General features: G+C 52.8%; 4 protein-coding genes across 4 annotated transcripts; all 4 read left to right on the top strand.

The window, feature by feature from the left end:
* Positions 1-260: 260 nt before the first annotated feature.
* On the top strand, positions 261-1,941 carry M421DRAFT_59119 (uncharacterized protein; the record flags this gene model as incomplete). The annotated part of the gene is given in 2 exon segments (XM_033595660.1): positions 261-1,198; positions 1,215-1,941. Coding segments are annotated over 2 exon segments (1,665 nt in total), but the record flags the coding sequence as incomplete, so codon positions are not given.
* An 819-nt stretch (positions 1,942-2,760) lies between these two features.
* On the top strand, positions 2,761-4,629 carry M421DRAFT_419006 (uncharacterized protein). Its single transcript, XM_033591972.1, has one exon. The coding sequence runs from the start codon at positions 3,006-3,008 to the stop codon at positions 4,383-4,385; it is 1,380 nt and encodes a 459-aa protein (XP_033450217.1). The 5' UTR covers positions 2,761-3,005; the 3' UTR covers positions 4,386-4,629.
* A 349-nt stretch (positions 4,630-4,978) lies between these two features.
* M421DRAFT_3737 (3-carboxy-cis,cis-mucoante lactonizing enzyme) lies at positions 4,979-6,261 on the top strand (the record flags this gene model as incomplete). The annotated part of the gene is made up of 4 exons (XM_033589771.1): positions 4,979-5,173; positions 5,227-5,335; positions 5,382-5,825; positions 5,879-6,261. The coding sequence occupies 4 exons, from the start codon at positions 4,979-4,981 to the stop codon at positions 6,259-6,261; spliced, it is 1,131 nt and encodes a 376-aa protein (XP_033450218.1).
* A 419-nt stretch (positions 6,262-6,680) lies between these two features.
* On the top strand, positions 6,681-8,910 carry M421DRAFT_419007 (putative monooxygenase). Its single transcript, XM_033591973.1, has one exon. It carries the CDS (start codon positions 7,172-7,174, stop codon positions 8,699-8,701), a length of 1,530 nt encoding a protein of 509 aa, XP_033450219.1. The 5' UTR covers positions 6,681-7,171; the 3' UTR covers positions 8,702-8,910.
* The last annotated feature ends 1,404 nt before the right edge of the window (positions 8,911-10,314 follow it).

The raw sequence follows: 10,314 nt of genomic DNA on the forward strand, positions 1-10,314 counted from the left end.
CGTACACAATCATCACAACACGACAACAGATAGCAATACAATTGTTGATCCCAGCCTCCACCCGACACTGCACCAGGCAGTTACACAATATCATGGCTCTGAACGCCAGACACCATGATGGCTTCACCACGGATCTCTCAACGTGGGACATGGCTCTCCTTGAATACCTGCCCTTGGCAAGACCAAATGAACTTCGACTCATCAACATACAACCTGGGTCTTTTGATGCAGCCTCGTAATTAGATATCTTCCATTCGACTTTGCAACAGGAAACCTCTGTTGCGTTTGATGCGCTGTCTTACGTTTGGGGATCGCCGAATGATCCGCACACGGTGGACGTGAATATTGCATTGAACGATGGCACGACAAAAGCATTCAAAGTATCTGTCATACGCAACCTCGCCACGACCCTGCAGCATCTGCGGCGTACTGATGTGGCAAGAACAGTATGGGCGGATGCAATTTGTATCAATCAGCACGACTACGACGAACGAGCCCAACAGGTCCTCATGATGGGCGACATCTACCGTTGTGCACAGAATGTTGTCGCTTTTCTGGGACCAACGATGAGCGACAGTACAATCGCCATGGGTCTGATCAGTAAAATCTCTCGTGTTGTGAAGGTCGACTTCGGCTCTGGGCTTGTGGAGCCATCAACTGAAGGCGAGGCTGAGCCAGGGTGGGTTGACATGCATACACTACTGGACATCGAGCACGAGCATCTTCTGGCACTGTTCCATCTGCTCAACCGCGAGTGGTTTGAGAGGCTATGGATCAGACAAGAGATTGGCCTTGGCGGAGATTGGGTGAGTCTTTTGTGCGGACACGACTCGATTGAATGGTCATCATTCTGTCGCGCCATCTTCGTCCTCCATCGCAGGACTATCGAGAGTCTGGGTATCCTGGACGGAATTGAGCAGGATAGCCTGCGTGACCGGCTCGGCATGGCTGACACTGTGGCCTTGTTCTCTAAGAGAGCATTTCGCTTCACCAACCTTCGACGCCAGATTGGTAGATCAAAGTACACGGATCAACGAGACCGCATCTATGGTGTCCTCGGCCAGCTTCGTGATGCGGCACAGATTGGGATTATCCCAGACTACAACGAGACTGTGGCAGAGGTGTATATAGATGCTACGCAGAAGAACATCCGCCCCTCACAAGGTCTTTCGGTGTTGTGCCAATGTACGGAAGACTGGTGCTGGCAACGACAGCTCACTTCACTTACCAAGCTGGGTGCCGGATTGGTCGACCCCGTTGTTCTCAGCTTCAGTACACGAAGCCAGACCACCATTTTTCGATCCGCTGCCTGCGTGGGAATCTATCGAAGATAAAGTGCTTCGTGCCTACGGTCTGCGCTGTGGGTCGATTTCGCAGGTCGCAAGACCTTTCGGTGATTCACTCGAGGGAGTCGATGACTTTACAACGGCTCAGGCAGTTCAAGATGTACTTGTCAGTGTCAAACGGCACGTCGCACATACCGGAGACGAGCTTGTCACCGAGGCACGCTATCGCTGTCTACTGCTGAACAACTTCGCCACTCGCTGGATGCCCACAGTGCCCTACGAAGCACCATTCGAAGAATGCATGGCACTAGTTCGCGCTTTGCTCAGCCCATCCAAGACCATGACTGAAACAATCGCCATACCGGAAGCCAGCCACTGTCTGAACAAGCTACGCGGCGCCTGTCGAGACCGCGCCTTGATTGTCACAGACACCGGACACCTCGGCATGGGACCAGACTCCGCATCATCCGGCGACGAATTCTATCTTCTATTTGGCACCTGGAAGCCAGCCATCCTCCGCCCGGCTGTGCAAGAGCAGCATTGCGTAGTCGGGGGGGAGTGCTACGTCCACGGCATGATGAGCGCCGAGCCCATTCTCGGTCCCATACCCCAGAGTCTGCGTGGGCTTCTGGATCCCATGCCGTCGGCGGGCTGAAAAGCGCGGGCTTTAGGAACATCACATCAGGGCAGGTCTTTGAGGGTGATGGGCGCGTCGAGCGGTTCTTGCACGGGCTGGTAGCTAAGGGTGTCTTGACTGGTCCGACGATTCGGGGACTTGGGGCTCAGGGTGTCATGGAGACGCTTATGAGGGCGGGAATTCCGATTCGGATCTTTGATCTGATATGAATAGGGACTCGTAATCTATGGCCATGATTGCGGTGATGAGGCTGAAATGGGCGCCAAAAGTTGATGGCCTAGACATGGCCAACAGGAAGATGAGAGTCGACAAGATCATCACTGATGGCTGCCTTGATCGGCATCCACTGCAGATGGCCTGCATTTGCTCATCGTAGACTGTGTAATGCTCGTCGCCTACCCCCAATGGGAGTATCATCCAACATGCTGCCGAACTGATCCGAAGCCAATGGTAAGTGAGGAGCAGCCATTGAATGCAGAGCCTGTCATACTGAACTCCCCTGAGTATTTGAAAGGCGTTCAGAATCAAAAAAATGTGCCTGTCACAGTTGACTTGGCCGCTAAACTGCTCGCTGCGCCCGTCTCATGCGTAAACACCCGCACCGAGGAAGATCAGGCGCATATCATCATCTTGCAAGGGCTACTCCGTATTCGAATCTTTCTGGGGAGGATTTCGTCATACACGGGATGATAGGGTGAGGTAACTTAGTCGCATGGACTTTTGAAAATGAGAACGTGTTTGTAGTAGGGGTGGTCACCGAAAGTCAACAAGTCGCCCGTGCGCGCATCCTTCGCTCATACGTCACCCCTGAATGATCTTCATTAGCAACTACTACACCTGCAATCCTTCCGAAATCACCGACAGTCGCGGCAGCATGGTCCCAGCCTACCATCGCTTTACACACAACATGATCGTGAAGATCCGTATGGATTGACGATAGATATCGTCGCGAAAACAGGTATTGTAGACGGGAGAGGAGACGCTAAACGCGGTGCGCCACCACGACATCCTTGAACATGACGTAGAGCCAGCCGCATTTCACTATTACCAGCTGTGAACACTCGAAGGAATAACAACAGATCATGCAAACGCAACAAGTGCAACGAAACTCGACACCAAAAGCCGCGAAGAGCGACAGCAAAATGGGAGACAAAAAACAACAGCCCATCCCAGACAAAGAGATAAAACAAAATGCCGGAGTTTCAGCCACTATGGCACTGCAGGCGGCGCAGAAAGCGTGGGAATACCGGCAAGCTGCTAACGCAGCAGGTGATCCAGATGCTCGAGAAGAGATCCTCGCAAAAGCCATCAATAAAGAGATCGAAGCCGAGTCCTTTGGCAAGGCAGCAAAATATACACAATCTGGTGCATTCCAAGGGCTCGCTGCTGGCGCTGGCCTCGGTGTACAGCCTGGGGTTACGCTTGGAAAGATCACCGGCGCTATTGTAGGAGGGACAGTCGCTACTGTCACAGGTCTGCTTGGTGGTGGAATCGGCTCAGTGTATGGTGCCATGCATGGCCCAATGTGGGATCTTGGACAGATGGCCAGTCATGGCGTGCGAGGTGTTATTGGAGACTTTCCAAACTGGAAGTCTACACCGGCACAAAAAAGGGCACTAGAGAAGATGGTCATGCAGTCGAAAGAGACGCAAGCCCCAAATGAAGAAGAGCTGGAGCAGATGAAGAATGAGATGCCCGATGACATGCCACAATCATGGTCGCAATCAGTGTCGGACATGACGAGTTGGAGACCCTCGATGCCGTCGATGCCCAACATGCCAAACATGCCATCGATGTCACAGGCCGGTACTGCAGTGGGCTTGGGTGGATTGGGCGCTTCGCTCGGGCTAGGAGGCAAAGACAAGGGTCAAGAGCAACAAGCCCAGCCGACTGCGAGACAAGCATCTCAGCAGAATGGGCACGCTGTCCGTCAAGCGTCGAAACAAAACGAGGCCTCTGCACCCAAGCAAGCATCCACACCCAAGCAGGCCCCAACGCCCAAGGAAGCACCGCAGGTGGAGTCTCAATCCAAAAGACCTTCAGACTCGCCGAAAGACTCAAAACCTCAGCCCCGCAAATCGCAGCGCACGTCTGCGCCACAGCAACAAGCTGAATCGAATGCGCATACGGAGTCCAAGCCTCCGACGCAGGCATCCCAGCCAAAGGCGCAGTCTTTCAGACCCAAGGAGCCGGCTGCAAAGAAGGAAGCAGAGTCAAAGAAATCCCCACCGAAGCTAGCCTCCAAGTCTCAGACGGCCAACAAGCCTGCAGCACCTACCCAACCGAAGCCTGCAGCCTCAACTGCAAACACGGAGAACAAAACGTCTGCTTCGACGAACGGACAGCGGAGGAAGCCGAGGAAGCTAACGCCGAAATCCGCCAATGCGGATTCGAGTTCAGGATCGACCACCAAGCGGGCCCCGCGAAAGCTTGAGTCGCGCAAAGCAGCCGCAGCAGCCTAGAGCGCCTTGCGCAACGCGAACTGACGAACGGAAACTCGGGATCTTGGCCCAGGAATTACAGCATGCGGGTGCGGTCTTCAGGAAGTTGTTGCATACAGTTCAGGAACGGCGTTCCGGAGTGTTTGGTTTCTCATTCTTAGCGAGCAGGCAGTCTCATTCTGAACCCTTTGTTGTCGCCACTCCGCCATCGTAGCTTGATATGATACCCAGCATCGTCCAATCTCATATGGTACGTATGCGCTTACGTTGACCTTCTTATGGGAGCTTGAGCTTGATCCACGCGTATACGCATGGCACTGACGTGTCTCGGCCGTTTCGTTTCACGGCAAGGCTCGCGCACTAGCCCTGACCAGCCTGCCCCGTAGCTACCTCGTTTCTAGTACTCCGCAAAATGACCGATATGAGCAACGCTCGCCTTTAGCATGAGCGCAAAGACGTCTGCGCGAGTGCTCCGCCGCGCGCCAGGGCTGCGCACGAATATAGCTCAGTTTCGTCATCTTTGTCGCGGCCATGAATCTCAAGGATTACCTTAAATGTAGCATGTGCCAAGGCACCATCTTCCCCAGATTCAATCCCATCACCGTCTTGTCATCATGCGTCCCGCTTGTAGCCTTTCCATTGTGAGCTTCGCTGCCCTCGTGCTTGGCGACTCGCACTATTTCTTCTCTGGTTTCTTTGCAGGGTCTACGATAGTCGGCGTTGAATTCGACGATGCGACCTCCACCTTGAGCTTGGTGAACAACATAACAACAAAAGCGACTTCGGGTTCGAAGTGGATCGCCATCGATGTACGCATGTATCCAGCAAACGTTTCCCTTTTGTCGTTGACCGGTCATAACAGGAACGTAAACGCAATGTTTATGTCGGAACTACAGGATACGTCCAAAGCTATGCTGTGACAGCAAACATGAGCTTGGAGTACGTCTCACAGATTACTCTCTCAGCATCCTGTGAGTCGCATCCTTTTCTTCTCTAGCTAAAGCTAATAATCCACAGGTCAGAATGCCAATTACCTCACAGCCGCTTCGACGAGCCCCTACACTGTCTTTGCAGCAGCGTATAGTACTGGTTGCCCAGCTCAGGCCATCGCTGTTGATGATTCTGGCGCTCTGCAGTCTTCGGTTGCGGATCTTACGTACAGCAACAGCTCAGGTGTACATGGCCTCGACCTAAGTTCAGACAACGGCTTTGTCTATTCCGCAGATGATATGGGCAACGCGGTCTGGGTCCACTCTTACGATAGCACATCCCAGACTGCGGAAGAAATTCAGTACCTCGCTGCACCATCGGGAGCGAACCCAAGACATCTCGCTGCGCATCCTGATGGCCAATGGGTGTACGTCGTGTACGAAGAGGCTAACTCGCTCGCCGTGTACAAGCGCGACAACGCGACTGGTTTGCTGACTGACATGAACACAACATACTCACTTCTTCCGTCAGGTAAGTCGACAGGTCAGAGGAATATCCTGAGCTGGCACTAACCCTTCTCCAAGGTTACACAAACACATCAAACTACTGGGCCGACGAAGCCAAGTTCTCCATCCCTGTATTTAACTCCAGCACGGCATCCCCCAAATACCTCATCACCGGCACACGCTCCCGCTCAACCTCGTCGCCGGGATACATTTCCGCTTTCGCCCTCGATGCCAGCACAGGTGCCATTACCGAGCAACTATTCATCACGCCGAGTACCGCCAGTGGTGGCTCTGCAAACGCAGTCTCGCCTGCGCCATTCAGCGAGGAGTACTTCGCCATCACGGATAGCGGCTCGAACTTTGTCGAGATGTGGAGAATCGCCGACGATGCGACGAGTGCTGCGGCTGTTGCGCATCTGGGGCTGAGTGCTGGGCCGGCAAATGTGGTATGGGTCAGCTAGACGGCAGGAAGATACTGGCTCTGAATAGTGGAAGTGCGGTCGATATTTAAGCGCGGCAGTGAAGGCGTGATGCGTGGCCAGGGCTGTCAACATTCGGCCTGGCGTGGGGCTAGGATAAAGGCGCGGCTGCGGCGCAGGATCATGCACCATCACGATTAGCGAGATGGATCCGATATCGATATTCAATCGTATTGAATGATGTCCGCAAGTTGTTCAAATTGATTTTGTAGACCGTGGCGTGTCAGGTGGCGTTTGTGTCCGACCGTGCGAACTATTAATAGCTTGCACTTCTTCAAGTTCATCGGTGTGAGTAAGGCCAGCGCCGTCAAAATTGCGAATCGATTGACGCCCACTGATGCCATGTATCCTTTTGGACAATAGTATTCAGCCTAGTTCCTTCTTTCTCCTTTGTCGACACGACTCACTCAGCCAGGGATTGCCAAGTCTGTTCTAGCTTCGGTGATCCTCGAATTGTGTAACGAAGGTCCGACTTTGCCGCGGACAACAACAGCGACTCGCCATTTTTACAACGGTCTCGCCAATAAGTTTCTGATGGGATAAACAAGGTGAAGCACGGTGATAATGTCACTCTGCAATCGCTTTTAGAGCAATCTTATAACAGTACACTACCGGTACAGGCAACGACCCACGAGCCTTTGAGTGTAACTCTCGGAGCTGATATCGGATGAAGTCTACGACGACACTAGCGCACGCCTGTTGAGCATCCATCGCTTCAGGCGTCTTGATCACTTCGCCGTTCACTTTGATCCTTTGCCTCGGCTTGAGGACAGACTAGACTACAAGATGGGCAGAAGTTGATGACTTACTCTGGTGTATCATAACTTGTGACTTATCAGACATTGATCGGTCTACTCTTCCATTCCTCTTTGACGATTCTCAAAGTCCAATGATGGAGTACACAATTCCGGTCCAGACTAAGGTTGTCATCATCGGAGCAGGCTTTGGAGGCTTAGGTATGGGTGCAGCTCTGAAAAGAGCTGGAGAACATGAATTCATGATTCTGGAGAAGGGATCCACTGTTGGTGGAGTGTGGCGAGACAACACGTACCCGGGCTGCACCTGCGATGTGCCATCACATCTTTACTCGTTTTCATTTGCACCTTACAAAGGTCGCAAGAAGCGGTTTCCGCCACAGAAAGAGATCCTAAACTACTTAAAAGAAGCTGCCGATGACGAGGGGCTACTTCCCCATCTTCATCTGCACACGGAAGTTGCGAAAGCGCGTTTCAGAGAAGACAAGAGCGACTGGGAAATCATCACTGCTACGAATGACCACATCCACGCTGAGATTGTCATCTTTGCCGTGGGTCAGCTTCATAAACCAAACTATCCGAATGTACCTGGGCTTGATACCTTCCACGGACCGATCCTTCATCCTGCAGAGTGGGACAACAGGATCAACTTCCATCAGAAGCACATCAGCATCATCGGTACGGGCTCAAGTGCAGTGCAGATGCTACCCTCCCTTGCATCGGTCGCGTCCAGTGTTACAGTGTATCAACGGAATCCGCATTGGGTGCTTCCTAAGCTCAGCCCAGATTTCGGCCGCATCGGACGAACACTATTGCGAGCTCCAGGCGCTCATCGGATCTACAGAAAGTCACTGCATTATGGCGCAGATATCTTGCTGTCGCCCATACCACGCTCGAAGCTCTGGCGTTCGGTCGTCGAAACATATGCTCGACATTCCCTACGCAGGCAAGTTGTCGACACGGACCTTAGCCAGAAGCTCGTGCCTACATACCCTCTCGGCACGAAGAGGATACTGTTTGACAATGGATTCTATCCTGCGTTGACCCGTCCAAACGTCCAGCTAATTACGGAGCCAATGCGTTTGATAAGCGAAAGAGGCATCGAGACCAACGCAGGCTTACAGCCAACAGACGTCATTATCTGTGCAACAGGATTCCGAGCTTCTGAGTTCATTGTACCCATAAATGTGCAAGGGAGAAATGGTCGTACTTTGAATGATGACTGGAGATCTGGCGCGGAGGCGTTCATGGGTCTTGCAATCCACGGCTATCCCAGCCTCTTCATGATTGCTGGACCGAATTCATTTAATCCAGCGGGTAGCAATCCTGAGATGAAAGAAGTGCAGATCGAGTACATCATTCGGTGCATGCGCTGGAAGAAGGAGTGCGGCGCTTCAGCAATTGAGGTCAATCAGAAAGCCACGATGGAGTACCAGGAGTGGTTGGAGAGGAAGATGGCGAAGACTGTCTGGCAAGATTTGGTTGACAGCTGGTACAAGCATCGGACTGGGAAGATCACAAACCCATGGCCAGAATCTCTTCGGGCGTTCAAACATATGCTGCGTCCCCATCCCAGCCGCTCTTTTAATAGACTGGAATCTCATGGACAATCCTCGCGAGAGAGCACTTCTTCAGAGTTCGATATGTGGTTTGCTCTTGAAAAGTAAGGACCTATCAACTTTGGCATCTAGAGCCGGAATAAAATCATATGACAGAAAGGTGGAAGACGACATTGCAATTCGTACCTCCTTTATGCTCGCTGAGCTTTCTGCCAGGTCATAAAGTGTTCCTGTCGGCCCTCCGTGGCACTGAGGACCGCTTTTATGGCAGAATATGTCCGATACAATGGCAAGATCTAGGTCCTTGATAATTTTATCGATATATAACACAGTCTTTGAGAGCTGATCTTCGGCAGTGCTGTCCAATGGTTGTGTACGTTGACGGAGAAAAGCGCCGAAGAATGTGCGATTGCAGACAGAAAATTCCTCGCCTAATTGCCCCGCGTAAGGATCCAAACATCTTCTTGTTATCATTGGGTGCCCAGGAATGCATCGCTATCTTGCATGAAGTCACAGCGAGCCCGAGAAACCTTCTGACTAGCACGAAGAATGCCTCCCGCGTCGACCCTCTCCCAAAACGATTCGATGCTTGACATTCTTTGCCAAGGATCGTAGAGTAGCCCTATTGAGAGTATGAGCTCCTTGCCTGATGATGAGTCTCAACGAGCCGCAGAAGGGTTGAAGAGACAGTCTGGACATACTTGAAGGACCAACCGGCACCTGCTAAACCTCAGTCGAAGCAGTTCATCACTCCTTATCAGGCTGTTGAGCAACGCTTCTAGACTCATCTTAACCACTTCTTACCTTGTCGGCGCGGTCCTCGATCACATCAACGCAGTCGCCAGCATGCACTCAGCCTTCTGGTGGCTTCCGCTCCTCAGTGGAGCCGCGGCTCTACCACAATCACTCCCCCAGCCAGCACCTCCGGTTGCATCAGCTGTATCCGCTGCTGTCCCTCAGGCCCCTACCCTCTATGGAGTCAATGGCGCTGTGTACCTTGGTTTCTATATCAGTATCAGCGTACCCTCTAATGGTCTTCTCGGCGGCCTGAGCAGCCTGGCAAACAGCGTGCAGCAGCTCTTGACTGGCTCGGCATCGACTCTTCCAGAGGTCGGCGGTGTCACTTGGTCGAATTGCGTTGGAAGTTGTGCGCGCCAAGGCTTTAAGTTCGCTGGTATTGATGGAGGCTCAACTTGCCGTTGCGGTAGTGCCTTCGCATTCAACCCTTCTCGTGCGCTTGAAGCCCTCTGCAGTTTGACATGTTCAGGCAACAGGGGTGAGTGCTGCGGTGCTCAAAACCGCCTTGTGTTGTTCCAGATCACAAACCCTGCACTTGCAGCGGCACAAGCTATTCTGCCTCCGGCTCCTTCTGCACCTTGGACCCCTGCTACTCCCGCGATACCTACAGTACCTGCCACGATTCCTCAGGTTCCTAAGCCCTCTCTCCCTACACTGCCTACGCTACCACAGCTCCCTTCTACTGGTTCATGGCCTTCGCCTCCTACTGGTCAGCTCCCTTCTCTCCCGAGCTTTCCATCAGCGCCTCAGGTTCCTAAGCCCTCACTCCCTGCACTTCCGTCAACCAGCTCATTACCTCTCGGTCAGCTTCCTCCTCTCGGAGGACTCCCTTCTCTCGGAGGACTCCCTTCTCTCGGAGGGCTTCCTTCTCTCGGAGGGCTCCCTTCTCTCGGAGGACTTCCAACGCTTCCAAATCTCGGAGG

This window comes from Didymella exigua, assembly GCF_010094145.1.
Source record: "Didymella exigua CBS 183.55 unplaced genomic scaffold M421scaffold_9, whole genome shotgun sequence".
NCBI lineage: Eukaryota > Fungi > Ascomycota > Dothideomycetes > Pleosporales > Didymellaceae > Didymella > Didymella exigua.